At 47.2% G+C, this 19,842-nt stretch overlaps 1 protein-coding gene across 1 annotated transcript; it reads right to left on the bottom strand.

Moving 5' to 3' along the window:
• Positions 1 to 3,341: 3,341 nt before the first annotated feature.
• LOC132583372 (olfactory receptor 10AG1-like) lies at positions 3,342 to 18,879 on the bottom strand. Its single transcript, XM_060255026.1, has 2 exons — positions 18,769 to 18,879; positions 3,342 to 4,307 (listed from the first exon to the last, which is right to left on the bottom strand). The coding sequence occupies exons 1-2, from the start codon at positions 18,877 to 18,879 to the stop codon at positions 3,342 to 3,344; spliced, it is 1,077 nt and encodes a 358-aa protein (XP_060111009.1).
• Between the last annotated feature and the right edge of the window lie 963 nt (positions 18,880 to 19,842).

Genomic DNA, 19,842 nt, shown 5'->3' with positions numbered 1-19,842 from the left:
GCAAGAACTAATTTGTATATTAGGCCACACCCCCTATATCACTATTGTTTCACACAGGGCTTTTTGTGTAGAAAAGGCCCAGCAGGAACTCATTTGCATAGTAAGACACACCCCTGATACCAAGACAGCTGGAACTGTGTTCCTGTGTGTTCCTGCTCAAAAAAAGAGAGATCCCAGTAGTGATATGTCTAATATTGATGGGTGACTCACCATGTAGAGCAAAATCACCAACCTTGTGTGTGGGGAAATTCATGGCTATGGTATATGTTTCTGCAACTCCTAGATAGGTTGAAAAACATGCCAAAAAATGGAGAATTAAAAAAATCCTGACAAGTAAAGAACAAAGCTTGTATATGAAAAAACTATATGTGATATCTTGGGGAGGAACTGTTTAATCAGGTAGGGAAGGGAACAGCAAAGTGGCCAAGGAGGGAGAGGAAAAACAAGACACTGGGAAAATGGATAATTTTATTTATTGTATTAATACTCCAAAAGTTAAAAAAACACAAACAATAGGATCAGAATACGGGGTTAGAAAAGAATGCAACAAACAAGTGTAATACATGACACAGTATGAACACTGCTAAAAATGGATTACAGAAATTAGAAAACAATGTAGTAAGAACAAGACAATACATACAAGAAACAACCAAATAAGTTAGAGCCTTAATCCCTTCATAAAATTGTATGTATTTATTTATTTTATCAAGTTTATATTCCGCCCTCCCCTAATGGGCTCAGGGTGGCTAACAACAGTTAAAAACCACATAGAATATTGAAAAAACAGAATAAATAATAAAACCGATTCCATACATTTTCCAACCATAAAAATCCAAGATGCAAGTTAATGTTTCTGATTATCTGTATTTGTCCAATGAGATTGTCAGTGCTGCGGGGCATTAGCTACCTCCCCTTAACTGTTGAAGGCAAGTTTAAATAGTTTGGTTTTACAGGCCTGGTGGAACTGTGGCAGGTCCCATGGCGTCCTGATGTTTTCGGGTAGGGCCTTCCACAGAGCGGGGGCTATTGTTGAAAACGCTCTGGCTTTAGTGGTGGACAATCAAACTTCTTTCAGTTCAGGGATCTTAATAAGATTTGGGACCCCAAACATAGTGCTCTCTGGGGCACATATGGGGAGAGGCGGTCCTGAAGATAGACTGGTCCTAGGCCATAGGGTTATGACCAGCATCTTGAAACGAATCATATCCTGATCATATTCAATAAAATGATAGAGTGTGGGAGCCTTCTCAACAAGAGGGGAGGAAACTGGCCAATTGACCTGATAGGAGATAGAAAGAGAAGGATAAAGGGGGTAGAAGTAGGTGAGTGGCAAGGTATACAAGAAGTGGGAAGGGACAGTTTGGCTGGCGGATGGGGCAAAGAACAACTGGGCAGATACATGAAAGGGGGCACCAACAGCAATCAGGAAGGTGATATGGGGAAGGCAAAATTTACAATTCAGTGGGAGTGTCAGGCAATGCTAATTTCTCTGAATTTAAGATGCTTGTTACTAACCTTGAATAAAGCCATGCACATCAAAGCAGGCCCTGGCTGGGGCCTTTCTTTCGCTTTTACTAACAACTGCAAAACTTTGCCTTTGAAGATAACACTTCCCAGGGAACTGGCCGGAGGCTAGCCCGGGAATTTAGACCACAAGAGATAAGAGGGAGAACTCGTGTGAATCTTCACACGTGAAGGTAACATTGTTTGGGGAAATGTAGCTTTGTTTAGAAATGCTTTGATGTAACTCCATAAGTATGCTTCGCCTATGTTAAAATCTATCAGTCTCAATCTTCCTATTGAAGCATATGGATTTACAAATAAACTATACTTTGTTTCAACTCAAGGACTAGTTATTTTTGAAATCTGATTGCCTGACAGGGAGATGATGGGAAAATCAGAGCCACTGCAAGAGTAAGGGAAGCAGGAACCATTAGGAAGGGGACAGAAGGGGATCCTCATAGATCTCCTGATTTTCATATTTGTAACCTCAAACTGAATCAAATAGTGTGAATTAATAGATCTCCAAAATGTATCAAGGAACAGATATTGAGGGATCCTCTACACACCTGAAGGAAGTCCCAGGTATGCAGAAAATCTGAAATCAAATTAAACAAAACAAAACAAAACAAAACAGTGGGGGATAAAACTTCTCAAAATAATAGAAAAGATGGCAGTAGCTTTATGAGAAAGAAAAGAGAGGTCTTAGTTGCCATGTGGAGGTTGTTAGGCAATCACAACTACAGTGCTGACTAGTTTCCCAATAACTGATTTATGTAAAGGCAATCCAGGGAGGTCTCACATTATTAACCCTTATGTGACAGTTTAGATATGCTAGTATGGAAAAAGCTGATCAAGGTTTAGCTGCACTTTTTCCTGCATTCTTTACAGCTGCCCCTGAACTGTTTTTTTTTTTACAGTTCAGTAGGCCAGGTAGCTGGGATCACACCCACGGCTTCCTTTAACTGGAAACGGGGCTTTCCACCTTCCCCAAGGAAAGGTCCCCTGTGCAAGCACCAGTCATTTCCGATTCTGGGGTGACGATGCTTTCACAACGTTTTCATGGCAGACTTTTTACGGGGTAGTTTGCCATTGCTTTCCCCAGTCATCTACACTTTCCCCCCCGCCAGCAAGCTGGATACACATTTTACTGACTTTGGAAGGATGGAAGGCTTAGTCAACCTTGGGCCGGCTACCTGAAATCCAGCTTCCACTGGAATCAAACTCAGGTCCTGAGCAGAGAGTTCAGACCACAGTACTGCAGTACTGCTGCTTTACCACTCTGTGCTATGGGGCCGCTTACCTTCCCTAAACACCCTCTTAATTTGCTCTTCCCAAACACTGTAGTAATACCAGAATGTTAGCCAAGATATGGCAGAATATCTTGAAATCTCACTGCAAATCCCAAGGGTTCAGCTAAAGCAACATCTCTGCAGGGGAACAGAAGACAAGATACAAGAACTGGGCACGTAAGAAAGTTATAGAATTATCTCAGAGTTCATCACAACATTTCTCTTCCTCACACCTCACCAAAATCTGTGCTGTGGGGTCCATTATTTTGGATTGCATGACACATTTCCTGTTAATTTGCAGCACAATTCAAGACAGGGGAGCTCTGAAGATCAGCTATGATCAATTTTCAATAATATTGTCAGAAAAATGGTTCTACTCCACACAGTAGTGATTAGTGACAGTTTTTGCTCCTGTCAGGATTCCCATGTGAAATTGTCAACATAGTGCTGAGATCTTGAAATAATAAAATATGACTTCTTGGGGGGGGGGGGGGCGGGGTCGAAGGACATTTAACAAGTTAAAACATACATGAAAATTGTGTGATAGCCTCATCTATTTCCTGTATCCATTTCCATAGATTGTTTTTTGCCCAACAGTTTACCAAAGGCAACCTTGACCTCCCTGTTCCTCAGAGTGTAAATGAGGGGATTGCAAAAGGGAATGACAATTGTGTAGAGTAAGGATAACAATTTGGAAAACTTTACTAAGTCGCTAGTCTGTGGGCATAGATAAACAAGCATCGCTGAGCCATAGAAGGGACTCACCACAGTGAGGTGGGATGAGCAAGTGGAAAAGGTCTTTTTGCGCCCAGTGGCTGATGGCATACGCAGTATTGCCCTGGCGATGTGTACATAGGAGGCCACAATGAGGAGAAAGGGGACCACTACAAAGAAAATGTTCTCAGTATACACAGCCAATTCATTGGCATACAGATCAGCACATGCCAGCCTTAGCACTTGTGGGATGTCACAGAAGAAGTGATCAATCTCCTTTGATGCACAGAAAGGCAAGGAGAAGATGAGCCTGATTTGCAACAACTGCACAGGGAAGCTGATGGCAAAGGACATGACAACCATCACCACACGCACCCTGTGACTCATGATGGTCATGTAGCGAAGAGGGAGGCAAATGGCAAGATAGCAGTCGTAGGCCATTGCTGCCAGCAGGAAGCATTCCGTTCTACCCAGGAAGATCATGAAGAACATCTGTGTAGCGCAGGTTGGCAGGGAAATGGAGCGGTCTCTAGAGACCAGACTGGCCATCATCTTAGGAAGAGTTACTGAAGTGTAACACATCTCCAGCCCTGAGAGGTTTCTCAGGAAGAAATACATGGGGGTATGTAAGGCAGGGTCTAAAGTTGTCACCGCCACAATCAGACCATTCCCCAGCAGAATGGCTAGATAGGTGGCCAGAAAGGCCACAAACAGAAGGACAGGATATTCATGGTATCCTAAGAGAAGGAAGTCTTCCACTGTGCTGTGATTCTCCCAGTGCTTGACCTGCTCATTGTCCATCTGTAGAGGCAAAAAAGAAATGTTCTGTAAGTCTAAGGCATAATTTTTCATTTCCAGACAATGGGTTTTATTCAACCAACATTTCTGCTGGTAAAATTCAAGTCAGGGTCCAATTTGATCACCCAAAAGGTTGTGCTGGGTATCATGTAAAGTAATAGGTGCAATCCACATGGTATTTTGTTGTATTAAGTGGGCAACAATGAACAAAAGAGCCAGCAAGAGCTGGATCTCACAAAAAAAGGTAGTAATCTCTTGCAAAGCAACTTGGACTCCTTCACACATGCACATTCATCACTTGGATGTAACATCTGGAGATGATTTGCATGTGTGCCAAGGTCATCATTAATTTAATGCAGGCCAACAGAAATTCATCTCTTATAGGCTGGTATTAAATACTGGGTTCCAGACACATTGCAGTGAAACAGCTCTGCTTTATTTAGTGAAATTAGCAACAAGACTGAAACCCAGGGCCAACAGCTCTGCTTAATGCACGCAAATGATCCCATCCAAAACCCAACAACCCTTAACTATAGGTATAAGTACTGGCCCATTGTCTCCTGATTGGCCATTTCCCAGAGTCCAAGTGACTATTGTTCTGGAGCCTCAAGCTCAGCAAAGTCTCTGGTAGAACACCCAAGAACGTTCTCATCCCAATACATAACAGCTGGCATCTCACAGCTTGTATAAACTGGCACTTTTACTAGCATCCAGTTTCTAATTCCATGTGATGCTCCTTCTTTTGCACCCTCAGCAAAGGACAGTTTGAAACCAAGTATCTGACATTAGTTGCTGGGGACCAGAAGAGACTGTTATGCATATGAGATGCCAAATGTTATGTAATTGTGTGGGGGTCAGTGGGTGGGCAGTTAGTGCTTAGAGCAGCTGCCCCAGATGCCTGGTGGTAAAGACCATCTCTGATCATCCTCAATTTGTTGCTGGGGGGAGGGCAGAATTGTGTGATCAGATATCAAATTATATTTGTTGAATTTGTTGCATTGGTCTTTTGTAGTTATCATTTAGGAATTGCATTGGTTTATCGAAGCATAATTTTTTTTTTAAATGCAACCTATAGACCAAAGAGAAGTCAGATACTGATGTAACAGTCTCCTAATTTAGTAAAGAAAAAAAATGATAAAAACCTGCTTGGATTAAAGATAGTTCTCTGAGAGAGCCAGGTTGGTCTGTAGTAGAACAGCTGGATTTGGAATCTAGTCACACCCTAGAGATGAAAAATATTTTTGGGGTATGAGCTTTTAAGACACAACACTTTGAATCTTGAAACTCATACCCAGAAAATCTTGCTGCTCTCTAATCTACTACTTGAGTCAAACCTAGCTGTTCTAGGAGTGGAGAAAATCTTATCTTTAAGGTTCCAAATCAACCTGTGGAGAAAAATATATAGGGAAGGAACCTTTCTCCATAACTATGGAAAGAACTCTCTCTCTCTCTCTGAATTTTGAATTGTGAAAATGGCTGGAAGGCAAAGTGTTAAGCAGGCTACTGTTCCTCCTCTCAAACTGGTAACAAATTGGAATGACATATTAAGCTTCATAGCAGAGGAAGAATTTGAACCTTGCTCTCCCAGGTCCTAATCCAACCTTCTAATGACTGTACCACAACAATCCACACCAGACATTTGTTCATTTACATTAAAATTGTGGTAAAATATAATCCTTATACTACATTTCATAACAACTAAATGCATATACAGTCATGCCTGGATGTGCTAATATTGTGTTAGTATTCATTGAATCATAGAGTTGGAAGGGACCTCCAGGGTAATCTAGTCCAACACTCTGCACAATGCATGGAATTCACAACTAACTCCATCCACAACTTCAGTGACCCCAGTTCCATGCCCAGAAGATGGGGGGGGGGGGGGGAAACCGGTGATAATTGCTTTCTGACCCCAAAGTGCTTCACTGGGCATGTAAGAAAGGGCCAACTAAGCACTGATGTAACCCTTGCTCCCCTTCATCTCATGATCTGCCTTGCATTTCTATACACATATACTAAAAACAAATGTTTCTACAACTCCACTCAAATATAATCTGTAGAGATCTGCAAATCAGCACTGAGCCCTGAATAACAACGTCATGTAACTCGCAGTAGCAGAATGTTGTCATACTCAAAGGAGGAAATGTGGACATAATAAGGTCAGTGACTGTCAGGAAATCAGGACTGTCCCTGCAAAATATAAACAGTTGGAATTTATGCATCTCTCTAGTCCCATGTTCTCTAGACCCCCTCTCTAATCCCATGTTCTCTTCCTCCTCTTCCAGTCTGGTCAGTTTCTTTGCTAAAAGCATTGAACGGCAATGAGTTAAGAATAATGTCTGAGTACAAGGTTTTGTGTGCCATGAGAAATGTTGTACATTCCAAAGATATGAATGTTGTATATTCCAAAGTTATGTATAAAAATATCACTTAGACTTTTTCATACGAACATAAGAGAAGTCATATCAGATCAGGCCAGTGGCCCATCCAGTCCAACACACTGTGTTACACAGTGGCCAAAACCCAAGTGCCATTAGGAAGTTCACCAGTGGGGCCAGAACTCCAGAAGCTCTCCCAAAGCTGCCCTCCAATTACCAAGTATACAGAGCATCTCTGGCTGACATACTGTTCTGTCTAGACCATGTGGCTAATGGCACCTAAGGGACCTTTGTTCCATATTTATCCAATCTCTCCTTGAAGTTGTCTATACTAGTAGCGCCATTCATAGCATTTGGCTGTTAGATCTGCACTTGCAATGAAATGTTCATATGGATCAAGTGCCTCCTTTGAAATAAAAAAGAAAGTTTTCAAGCAGGAACTGCCCCCCTTCCCCAGCATGCACAGAAGCTCCGAGGCTTACACATTAACTGTGGGATTTCATAGATCCCTAGAATTCAGGAGAATCATACATTTGTTTGTAAGAAGGAGCCAGGGATCAATATTTGGTGAAATGTGTGGTTTCAAACACATTTTCAGTTGCACATGCATCAAATGTGGCATGAGAAGTGCTCATCACATATAAAGAAAAAGCAAGTATACACTGTACACAGATTGTACATGTGTTTAGTGTAACTTGCTGACAGAGCTAGTCTCTCTCCAGCTCCACACTCAGTGAGAAGGACTCGACAATTCACCCAAACCAATCTTCAGGTTGAAGTGCTGGACAGCTCACATGGGAAATCCGTGCATTGCACCATCATTGCAACTAACCCCTAATCTGGAATTTTGAGAATCTTGGATTTTTCACAAATGTAAATATGTTCCAGTACATACAGTTTACTGCGAAAGAGCTGGGAAAATCTGCATATCTTGTTCTAAAGGCTCAGAAACTACAAAAGGGCCAGTGGGATTTCCAGTCTGTCTTAATAGCATAGTTTCTATTCCTCTCTCAACCTTCCATTGACAATTTAAGAAGGGAGCTTTCTTGCACATCTATAACTTCTAATCTATGTAGAAAATATGTTTTTAAAAATGCTGTTACATAGCAGGTGGCATTCCTAGCGCTATTTCCCCTGAGACTAAGCCTAACTGAATAAAATTGGACTTGTTTCTTTGTAGACCTGCTTCGGATTGCTCCCCTCAAGTGCCGTCTTAAACACACTTCATGGTGAGTAAGTCTCAACAAACCCAATGCACTGAACTCAATGAGCCCAAGCTGCCCTGAGCCTGCTTCAGCAGGGAGGGCGGGATATAGATTAAAAATTATTTTTATTATTATTATTAAGGTTAGCAGGATTGGAGCAAGAGGTGCAGGAACAGGAGCACAGGCTGAAATCTTAAGAATACTTTCCTGGGAGCAAGTGCTATTGAATAAAATGGGGCTTATTTCAAAGCAGACCTGATTGGAATTGCTCCCTCAAAAGCAGAGCCTATAGCATTGACAGGTCTTTGATCTCTCTTCCCCATGACACTTTCAAATTACCAACCACCACCACCCCCCAAGAAAAAACAAACAAACAAACAAAACAAAACCTGGAACTGCCACACCTTTGGAAATTAAGCTCTCTCTGGGAGCCTTAAACTTTGGGACAAATGATAGTGCCAATGAAGTGCATTCTGTAAATGTACATTCTATTCTCTTGTACCTGAAGATGTGCTGAATTAAATTCACAGCTGAATCACAGCTGAATTAAATCTGAAGTCTACAGTAAGAGACATTTTTATAAAATTGTGGAATTAAAAATAAACAGAATGGATTTGCTATTGGACTAAATCTCTTTCAAGATACACTGAGGCATCTAATACTGAGATCTGTATTAAAAGCTTGTAGAGATGAAAAAGAGGAACTGGGAGCAGATGGATTTGCATTAGCCTTGACAATATATGATGTATAATTGTCACAAATCCCATTCTTATTCATGTTTATTCAGGAGTATCCCATTGAGTTTAATGGGGCTTACAAATACACTTCTTATTGCAATGAGGCTGATACAAGAGAACTTCCTCATAGATTATGCACCAAATTTGCCCCCCAAGTCGGAATAAAGAGACGGACACAATTAGATTGGTGAAACTATGGGCCACTTTTATTAAAATAACCAGCAACGGCAAGGGCAACCGAACTGCGGCCAGGTCAGGGCCAGGGGTCTCCTCAGACCGCTCCCCTGCCTTTTTCAGCGGGTGAGAGACCCGGCCCCCCAGCCGGAGCCGTGAGCCACAGCTCCCGTTAGGCAGGCCCAGCAGGGAGGCTCGCACCGGAGGGCCCAAACACCAGACGCGAGTCTCAGCGAAAGGCACCCATCCAATCGAGTCTCCAGGACAGTCTGCATTCACATACCTCGGGCCACACCAAAGGTTGATCCTGCCAGACCCCTAACTCCCCAAAAGGGGGAGGCTAACCGGTCCTCCCCAGGCCGCATGGTGCCATAAACCCCGTAAAACCTGCCACAACTAAGGCCAAGTCTCTACTTAGGGCTTAGCACCCACAGAAAGGCCCAAAGCCAACACAAGCCCTTGCCATAAATCCCTCAGGAAAAGCATATTACCCTTTTCTGAGAGATGCACACCATCCCCTCTGTAGAGGTCGGGACATTCCTTAGAAATATCCGGATGGGGCAAATAGTGGCCCAAACCACCCTCCGAAACCTTGCGAATCTCCTTATTTGCTCTATAACGAGCCCTTTCTAATCCAGCTGGATTCCAAGCACTGCGCCACCCAAGCACGGAATCATGGCCAACCAAATTATAATGGTACCAGGCCATCTGTTCCTTATGTACTTGAAATTGTCTCAGGCCTTGCCTTTAATCAGCCCGAGATCATTCCCTCCCAGGTGAACAATTAATACCTGCGGAGGAGGGCCCAAACACCCATGAAATAAGAAAAAAGGCGGGGGGAGCAAGCCAGGCCACTGAAGACCCCTGCTCCCCCGCCATTCAACCGTAACATATTTGCTGAGCCCCAGCTGAGAGCCAACAGCAGTTCTCTGAGCTTGACTGTGCCCACAGATGAGAACTCTGCTCCTCTGGCCAGGAACAACAGCATCTAAAAGGAAAAACATACAAGTTATAAAACGAAAACTTAAACTACCCCCCACCCCGCTCCTAATAACAACTACCAGCGGAGCAAAGGGGCGAATAGCACTTTTGTAAGCCTGAGATCGCCAACGGCCAAGGCTGAATGGACGAAGTAGGATAACCCAAGGCAGCAGCTGTAGAGGCCGCGCCGATTCTAAGAAATGGATACAAAACCTCACTCCAAATAACCCCAAAAATTGATGTCTTGCCAGAGGGCTACCCTCAAAATGGCAGAACAACAACCTTTCGCAACCTCAGAGCTACCTTACCCCCTGATAACTTAACATCCCTACCTGAAACTAAAACTTTTAACAAATATAAACTGTTCCCCTTATGTGGGTACCTGCGAAGCCATTCCTCAAGAGGACCCACCTTCATCGGGCTGAGGCCTTTCCCCAGATTGAGAAGGCCCCCCCCCGATCCTTTCTGGCCCTTGCGCGGCCGGACTCTCGGGCAGTTGTTGAAAGAGTGTGGGCCGGCGCACAGGGGGCATTCGTGCTTGAACTGGCAAGCTTTACGACTGCACGCCCCCTGGGCCCCAAACTCCCAGCAGAGCAAGCGGTGCTGAACTGCCTGCCCCGCAGCGCTGCGGGAGGATACTGAAGCACTGGAAGGAGAAGAGGAATCCTTGGTTACAAGGTGACCACTGTCGGATCAATCCCCCAAATTGGGCCAAGCAGGTGACATCACCTGCAGCCACAACTGCTGGTGAATCCGATCCCAAGGGAGTGAAGGGTACAAAGCGGCCCTCATCCTGAACTCCTGGTCATATTGGATCCAGGCCGGGCCGCTGAACATCGCATACCCCTTGTATATGATGTCCTTATACTGAATCAACTCTGTGTCACACAGTGGCCAAAACACCCAAGTGCCATCAAGAGGTCCAGCTCCTCCTTGTCCTTTTTCTCCAATTCCCTAAATAAAAGGGGGAATACGTCCACGTATTCCCCTTTTTAGATTTTCTCCCTCGTGGCAGGCAGCAGGTGATCACCCAGTGGCAAAGCCACTTCCCCAAAAGCCATAGCACTAAAGGGGACCGCCCCGTACGGAGATGGGCAACCCCAGCCTCCAGGCCAAGCCGCTGCTGACCCCTGCTGCCCCACCCCGGGCCAATTACCAAACGCACCGAACTGACCCTGTGGCCACGTCCCATTGCTCAGCTGCTCTAAACCTAGAGCAGAAGGAGCCCCAGCACCGCTTAACGGAGCACCCGCCCCACTAGGAGCAGCAGACACCCAAGCCCTCCAAGGCCATACAGGCCCAGAATGAGGCAAAGAGCCGTCCCCCGACTTACCAGAAGGTAAAGCAGGCACCAAAGCTGATCTGGTACCGCCCGCACCGGACAACAGGCCCGCTCCAACATCAGAGCCAGCGGGCCCCACAGCTCCTCCAGCAGCAACCGCAGCAGATCTGCCCTCCAAAGAGATAAGCGGGTCAATATATCTGCCTGCAAAGCACGCTTAAACAACCGCCCCTTCTTGGGCAACTGAGAAGGTGGAAACCCCGATGCCTGCTCAAGTGCCCGCAGCCTCTGAAAAATGGCTGCATTAACTTCATCATCCCCTTCCTTGTCCGACGAAGGGGGGGGCGGAGGCTTAGATGGAGGCTTAGGAGCCTTAGGGGCAGGCTGTTTCCCTTTTGACTTTCCACTGCCTTTGCGACCCGACATGCTCACTGAAGAGCACAGCACAAAGCAGAATTTCTTTAATTAGCTTAACCAAGCCTGGGGCAAACAAAGGAATAAAGGTGGGAAAAAACAGCCTTCAAAATGGCCACCACCCCAGTGAACTCTAAAATGGCCACCGCCTCAACATCTCGTAAAATGGTCGCCCCAAGAGTAGGGTTGCCAAGTCCAATTTAAGAAATATATGGGGACTTTGGGGGTGGAGCCAGGAGACTTTGGGGGTGGAGCCAGGAGACATTGGGGTGGAGCCAAGATCAAGGCTGTGACAAGCATAATTGAACTCCAAACGGAGTTCTGGCCATCACGTTTAAAGGGACGGCACCCCTTTTGAATGCCTTCCTTCCATATGAAATAATGAAGGATAGGGGCACCTTTTTGGGGCTCATAGAATTGGACCCGCTGATCCAATCTTTTTGAAACTTGGGAGGTATTTTGGGGAGAGGCACTAGATGCTATACTGAAAATTTGGTGCCCCTACCCCCAAAAACAGCCCCCCCAGAGCCCCAGATACCCACGGATCAATTCTCCATGATTTTCTATGGGAATAAATCTCCCTAGGGAATAATAGAGTTCCCACCAGACATTTCCCTCCCCTCCCTCCGCTTTCTGAAGACCCTGAAGCGCGGGGAGGGTCTCCAAACTGGGGGATCCCCTGCCCCCACCTGGGGATTTGCAACCCTATATTTTCCAACCCAGACTGGGCAACTCTACCTCTGGGCTTGGCTTGCTGGAGGCAAACATTTTTCCCTTTCTGCTAGCAAGGCAATGGAGAGGCAATCACTACCCAATTATTTTTAGAGTGTTTTACACATGGCTGCAAATCACTGAGCAGGGAGTAAAACTGAAGCCATGATCCTTTCTCACCCCTCTCGTGGTGGCCGGCCAGCTCTCTTACCGTTTTGTAGATAATTCTCCCCAGGCCCTGTGAATTCATCTGCATGGTCACTCAGCAGAACTAACAGCAAATGAATTCCAATTTTCCCTCTGAAGAGAAGCTCTTGCCCTTAAAAATTATTGCATTTTGTAAAAGGCTTGTATCCAAACCAAGCCAAAACCCTCAGAAGGCTTAAAAACACAATAAGGAAGGGGTGCAAAAAACAACTGCCAGTTCTGGGAGAGAGGGACACAGCAGTCCACACCACACAGGGCTCCGCCAGAACATCAACGGTGCCCGACCCGCACAATTCCGTCGGCAGCGCAAGACAGACAGGCAGGCCCCAAAGTCGCGTAGCGTGCCGGGGTCTGCCGTCCACACTGGCGCCCAAACCGCAGAGTGACAGGGGCCCAGTGGGACGAGGGAAAGGAGACCCTCCGCCGCTCTCCCCAGGCAGCCCGCAGCGGCGGCGGCAGCCCGCAGCGGCGGCGGCCTGTGCCTGTGCCACGGCCACTCTCCTCAGGCAGCCCGTAGCAGCGGCGGCGGCCGCTCTCCTCAGGCATCCCGTAGCGGCGGCAGCAGCGGCCTGTGCCGCGGCCGCTCTCCTCAGGCAGCCCGTAGCAGCGGCGGCGGCCGCTCTCCTCAGGCATCTCGTAGCGGCGGTGGCAGCAGCGGCCTGTGCCTGTGCCACGGCCGCTCTCCTCAGGCATCTCGTAGCGGCAGCAGCAGCAGCGGCCTGTGCCTGTGCCGCGGCCGCTCTCCTCAGGCAGCCTGTAGTGGCGGTGGCAGCAGCGGCCACTCTCCTCAGGCAGCCTGCAGCGGCGGCTGCTCTCCTTAGACAGCCTGTAGCGGCGGTGGCGGCAGCAGCAGCAGCCGCTCTCCTCAGGCAGCCTGCAGCGGCGGCAGCCTGTGCCCGTGCCGGCGGTGCCGGCCGCTCTGGTGCCACCGCAGCAGCGGCGGGCACCGTGAGGGGGAAGCACTGTCCCTCCCCCACCTCCAGATTTTTGGAGAGCGGGGGAGGAGGCTGCCAACCTGGGGGTCCCCCGCCAGGGCAGGAGGGTTGGGAAGCCTACCCAAGAGCAAGGGTGTGGAGAAGAAGAAGCAAGGCCAAAATGGCCGCCAAACACCAGGGAAAAGTACAGCACTCAAAAAATGGCTGCCCCAAGCACAGGGTATGGGGAAGAAGAAGCAAAGCCAAAATGGCCACCAGGCACCAGGGAAAAGTACAGCAACTCAACAATGGCCACCCAAAGCACCAGGAACGGGGAAGTAGCAGCAAGGCTAAAATGACCGCCAAGCCCCAGGGTAAAGTACAATTACAAGCACCCTCGAACCCATTGACCAATAGCTGCCTCTCAAAATGGCCACCGAGCCCGGCTGCTCACCACTGTCTTGGCCAAATGGCCACCTAATCCCCTGACAGAATGAAGGGGGAGGGGGTCCAAAACTGGACTGCTATTTATAGAAGGTGCTGCTACTAGGGCCCCTGCAAAGGAAGCCTCCCTCAGCCCAAAGGGCACCCTATAACCCCCCTGGGCACACAGTCAAACTTTAAAGAACAATGCTCCAGCGACGCGCTCGGCTCAGCTCCGCCGATCCACGCGACGATCCCCAGCCTCCCGGCCTACACAGCCCTCAAACACTAGGAGCGTGCAAACACGCTCCCAGCCCTTCCGAAAACGCCGAGAGGACTGCACGGCGTCAGACGGGGCTTCAGCAATAGCACTGAAGCCCCGCCCCCTAGAGACGCGCTCAAAAGCGCGCCGAAAAAGTTCGCTCTCCCTCCAGGGGGGGGCAAAATTCCCCCTCTAGCCATGCTGCGATGCAGTGGGCTCAAGGAGGCTCCATTGATAACATCAGTTCATGGGACAGGTGAAATAACATCAAATAACCCACATTGAAAACAATTATTTCAAATACTTGTCAATATGCTTTTTAACGCTACAAACTTGAGTTTGAGACTCAAAACCTTTTTCTTCTCCATGGATATTCCTATTTCACCTTTTGTCCAAGAAGTCCAAAGCAGCACAATGTGGTTTTCCTCCAGTTTAATTATCTTCACAACAACCCTGTGAGACAATTTAGGCTAAGAACTAGTCCAAGACTAGCTGGTAAACATTAGGACTAAATAAGATTTGAGCTCAGATTTTTCTTATATAAATATGCAACATTACAGTCACTAGACCAGCACTCAAGGGGAGCAGTCCTCAATGGGCTCAACGGTGGGAGTCTTATTAGAAACCTGGAAGACCAAGGAACAGTTAACGGCAGTATAGGACTGTATGGTATGAGACAGATGTGTAGAGGAGGTCCAAGGTAACCCAAGTTCATTGTTATAGGAAAGAAAGGAGTTTACCTTCTTTGGAACAGAGTTGTTCTGGAGCATGGGCAAAGCTGGGGTCCTATATTTTTCATTGCCAGTGACTAGCAAGAAGAACTCAGCATTTATTCTGTGGAACAGTGGTTTCCCCAGGGCTGAGTTGCAAAGAATGTCCCCATGAGTTCGCTCATTGCTAACTCAACCACCAATGGGCATTGTTAGCTACCAGAATAGTTTCTTCAACATTAGTGCTAGCAGCAGTAGGTCCCAGTGGGGAAAATGGGCTCATTTTGGTAAATAATGGAGAAACAGTTCCTTTTAAACTAGAGAAATTCAGATGGACAAGAAGACTGGTCAGCAGCGTGAGCAGCCCTATGATGTTGCTGGGCTTTCAGTGCCCAGAAACACATGAACACATGAATCTGAGCACTGGTCCATCAAAGTCAGTATTGTCTACTCAGAATGGGAGCAGCTCTCCAGAGTCCCAGGCAGAAGTCTTTCACCTCCTGCCTGGTCCTTTTAACTGGAGATGCCATGGATTGAAACTTGGACCTGCTGCATGAAAAGCAGATGCTCTTCCACTGAGGCACATGCTGTGTTTCTGTGGCATTGAAAGCCCAGTGACACCTTAAAGTCCCTTTAAACCCTTGCTTTCTGCTGTGGCTATGAGCCACCAAAAATAGCATGGAAGTTTGGATCCATCATAAACTTCAGTTCGCAAACCACGACCAGGGCAAAATTCATGACAAATTTTTCTTCCTGGTTCAATTTGTGCCTATCTCTAGTGTTTATAGGCCCTAAGGATCTCAAATAAAATTGAAGATATACATTGTCAGAAATACTTAGGAAGATGTGGGTTCAAGAGGGGGTGGATATTTTTAAAAAGTTAAATACTGAAAGTACAATCACAGACAATTCATGTGAGAAGAAAAAATGGAAGAAGCCAAGGTGGCTCCATAAACAGCTCTCTAAAGACTTGAGAAATAAAAAAGACTCCTTTAGGAATTGGAAGGAGGGCCTTATAATCAAGGATGAATATAAACAAATTGTCAGACAGTGGAACTTCAAATCAACCAGACCTTGAGTTGATACAAAGTTTAGGCTTTATTCGAGAGTCCATAGCATCTGAATGAAGAAAGATTGGAACTGATACAGTGTTGCATACTAGAGCATGTCTTAAGGAATTCTACATCAAAGGTTACTATGCAAAAAATCACATTTCTAAACATTGCTGGGTTGAGGTGCAAGGTTTCTCATTTTTATTGCCACTTCACAGGGATGGCTGAACTGCCATCCCTAGAGGCGCTTCTCTTCAAAGGAAGGTAGCTTTTGTTAGTTTTCAGGGAAAGGAATGTTCACACTGTTAGTAACATTCTAGGCCTCTACTTTGATATGCAAGGCTGTTCCCAGGGTTAGTAGCATGGGGTAAAAGATGGAGTCGGTCAGGCTAAACATTTCATCACAGTTATATTCCATTGTCTGACATACTGCCCCCCCCTAAGCTCTTGCTCGGGGTTTGTCTGGGTGCAGTAGGTAAAATCTTTTGAGAAGCATAGGAGCGCGGAGGTCTGATGATTTGACCCACTCATCACAATTTGGGGGAAAGTATTTCCAGCTCACCAAGTAATGTAACCCTCCCCTTTTCATTTTGGCATCTAGCACCTCCTGCACCTCATGGTGACTCTGACCCTTCACTTGAATAGGTTGAGGCTCTGGAGGGCGGGGGTGCCATGACGTAACTCCAGGGTCTCGTCGGAGTAGGCTGCAATGAAAAACAGGGTGAATTTTACTAAACATTTTAGGCAGCTCCAATTCTACAGTCACTTTATTGATCACTCGTTTGATCTTGAATGGCTCCAAGTATTTATACGCTAGTTTCCGGCAGGTTTGTGGTAAAGGGAAGTTCTTGGTGGATAGAAATACAGTCTCTCCTGCTTTAAAGTCCCATTCGGGGGAATGTTTTTTTTGTCAAAGTGAGCTTTATAGTCTCTCTTTGCCGCTTCCAAATTCTCTTGGATGATTGCCCACCCCTTTCTTATTTCTTCCCACCAATGCTGGCATGAGGTAGGTGGCGCTGTTTCTTTGTGGCTGGGCAGCAGTGGGAAAGGCTTTCCTTCATAGCCATGCACTATTTGAAATGGTGTTGCCTTGGTGGAACTGTGCAAGCTATTATTGTACCCATATTCGGCAAAAGGTAATAATTCAACCCAATTAGTTTGTTGATAGTTCACATAACACCTTAGGTATTGTTCCAGAAGCGCGTTCATGCGTTCTGTCTGTCTGTCCGTCTGCGGGTGGTACGCGGAACTCAGACCCTGTTCTATGCCTGCTAGTTTGCAAAACTCCCGCCAGAAGTTGGCAACGAACTGTGGCCCGCGGTCGCTAATGACCTTGTCCGGAAATGAGTGTAGTTTAACAACATGTTGGAAAAACAAGTAGGCTAACTTTTTAGACGTAGGGAGTTGTTTACAGGGAATAAAATGCGCTTGCTTAGAGAAATTGTCCACAACTACTAAAATTTCAGTCTTGCCTTGAGACATTGGGAGTTCTACTATAAAGTCCATTGACACTACCGACCAAGGCCATGTAGCGGTTGGGGTTGGCTGGAGGAGGCCGGGTGTTCTACCCCCTTTCTTCTTTGCCATGATGCAAACTGGGCAAGAACTCACAAACTCGGAAATGTCTTTTTTCATTTTTGGCCACCAAAACTGCTGGTTTACAAAGTGCAGCGTTTTCACATACCCAAAATGCCCTGCTAATTTGATGCTGTGGCAGTGTTGCAGGACTTCCTGGCAGAGGGTCTTGGGCACATACAGTTTCCCCTCATAGTACCAACCCCCCCTCTCCTTTAATGATGCCATCTGGCCTTTGCTCCCCCTCCCTCTCAGTCTCTTCAATTAGTCTGCTGCCCCCCCACGGCTCTAGGGGTTTGGGGTTTTTTCCGGAGTGAGTAGTTACCGCCCCGGCCACTGCTGAAGGGGGAATCAGAGAGTCTATGACTTCATCTTTCTGGCTTTCGTGCTGCGGAAGCTGGGATAGAGCATCAGCTAAAAAGTTCTTTGCCCCCGGGATGTGTCTCAGGGTAAAGTCAAATTTGGCAAAGAAGCCGGCCCACCGAATCTGTTTGGCAGTTAATTTTCGCCGGCCTGTGAGGGCCTCTAGGTTCTTATGGTCAGTCCATATCTCGAACGGAACCCTCGCCCCCTCCAGCCATGACCGCCAGGTTTTTAGAGCAAACGTAATTGCAAACGCTTCTTTGTCCCAGACCGACCAGTTACATTGTTCTTGAGAGAACTTCTGGGAGATAGACGCGCACAGTCTTAACCTCCCCTCCTCATCTTTCTGCATTAATATTGCCCCGACGGCCACATCGGAGGCGTCGCACTGGACCATGAAGGGTTTGAGCTCGTCTGGATGGGCTAGGACGGGCTCACTTGTGAACAGTCTCTTAAGTTCCTCAAACACCCTTCGGCACTTTGGTGACCATTGTAATTTGGCCCCGGGTTTTTTAGCTTCTGGCCCTCTTCCCTTAGTCTTAAGGAGGTCGGTCAGGGGCAACATCACCTGGGCAAATCCCTGGATGAACCCCCTGTAGAAATTTGCGAAACCCAGGAAAGATTATAACTGTCTACGTGTCCTCGGGGGTTTCCAGTCCAGCACCGCCTGTATCTTGGCTGGGTCCATGGCTAAACACTTCCCCGACACACGGAACTGCAGATAATCCAGTTCCGACTGGTGGAACTCGCATTTAGATAACTTCGCATACAGTTTGTTCTCATACAGGGTGGATAACACTTTCCTGACCAGTTATACATGGGAGGGTAGATCTTTGGAAAAGATAAGGCTGTCGTCCAGGTACACTACCACCCTCTTGTACAGGTACTCTCTGAGCACTTCGTTGATAAAGTTCATGAACACCCTTGGAGCCCCCTGCAGTCCAAAAGGCATTACTAGGTACTCGAACTGTCCCATCGGCGTGTTGAACGCCGTTTTCCATTCATACCCCTCCTTAATCCTCACTCAGAAATAAGTGTGCCTCAGATCCAGTTTGGTAAAAATGGACCCCCCTGACACTGTACTTAGCAAGTCTTTGCTGCAGTGGGGGCAGCTTGTTGGCTTCCTCCTCACTAAACACTCTCCGCAAGTCCCGGTACTCTTTTGGTACGGAGCGGACCTCCTCCATCGATGCACACATAGTCTCATTCCTAGGGGGTGGAGTTGGCCCCCATTTTCCTAGCCAGTGGTGGTGCGCGCACCATCGGTCTGTAAAGTCTATGGTCTGTGCCCCCCACTGTATGTCTGGCTGGTGCCTAGCAAGCCAGCCCACCCCCAACACCACATCGAAGGAGGATGGAGCAATGACGAATACTTCAACCTCCCAATGGTCTTGATCCCCACTGGCAGCCCCTGGTTTTCTTCTGTACATGGCTCTCCCCTCATTGTGGACCCGTCCATTTGCTCAAACTGGATCAGGTGGGGGAGCATCTTCTGTGTCAGCCGCAGAGCATCCACCAGTCACAGGGTTATGATCTCTTGGGTGCACCCCGAATCGATCAAGGCCCGGGCATGCATGAACCTCTTAAGTCTCGGGTATAATAGGGTCAGGAGAACGAAAAGTAGGGACCCGGTTATTCTCACCCATAATGGTGCTGTTGTTTCCATGACCTACTGCCCAGCACCTTTTAGTGCAAGTCGTCCTCATTTCCCACCGGCTCGAGCTCCCAGGCCTCGTCGCTCAGGTCGTCAGCAATTATAGTATCCTTGTCAATTGCCACCGACATGGCAGTGTTGCCCCGATTGGGCTCCTTGGGCTTCCCCGGCGTCTTCTTTGGGCCCGTTGCCATCGGCTTCAGGTTAAGGGGGGGCTCGAGGTTTCTCCAGGCAATTCATAGCCAAGTGCCCCGGGTCACTGCATCGGTATCACTTTCGAGCCCCTGATGGCTTAGGGGTTCCCTCCGGGGCCTGCATCTTCTTCACCTAAGGTTTTGCCCCTGACTGAGCCTCTCGTCCCCCCTTCACCCCTTGCTGCTGTTGGCATTGCAGGGCTATGCACTTCATGTTGGTTTTGATCTCCCCGGCCAGCTGCACCCACCCCACCAGCGTGGTTGGGAGGGCTTGGTTGAAGACCTGGTCTAGAAGGCTTGCA

This window comes from Heteronotia binoei, chromosome 15 (genome assembly GCF_032191835.1).
Source record: "Heteronotia binoei isolate CCM8104 ecotype False Entrance Well chromosome 15, APGP_CSIRO_Hbin_v1, whole genome shotgun sequence".
Classification (NCBI taxonomy): Eukaryota; Metazoa; Chordata; class Lepidosauria; order Squamata; family Gekkonidae; genus Heteronotia; species Heteronotia binoei.
The sequence above is the reverse complement of the archived record's forward strand: the minus strand, read 5'-3'. Positions and strand labels throughout refer to the sequence as shown.

Excerpts from the sequence above, each read along its gene's own strand:
- LOC132583372 (XM_060255026.1), bottom strand. The coding sequence starts at position 18,879 with ATGGAGGAGGTCCGCTCCGTACCAAAAGAGTACCGGGACTTGCGGAGA. Across the intron at positions 4,308-18,768 it reads AAAGACTTGCTAAGTACAGT|ATGGACAATGAGCAGGTCAA; the intron begins GTCAGGGGGGTC and ends TTGCCTCTACAG.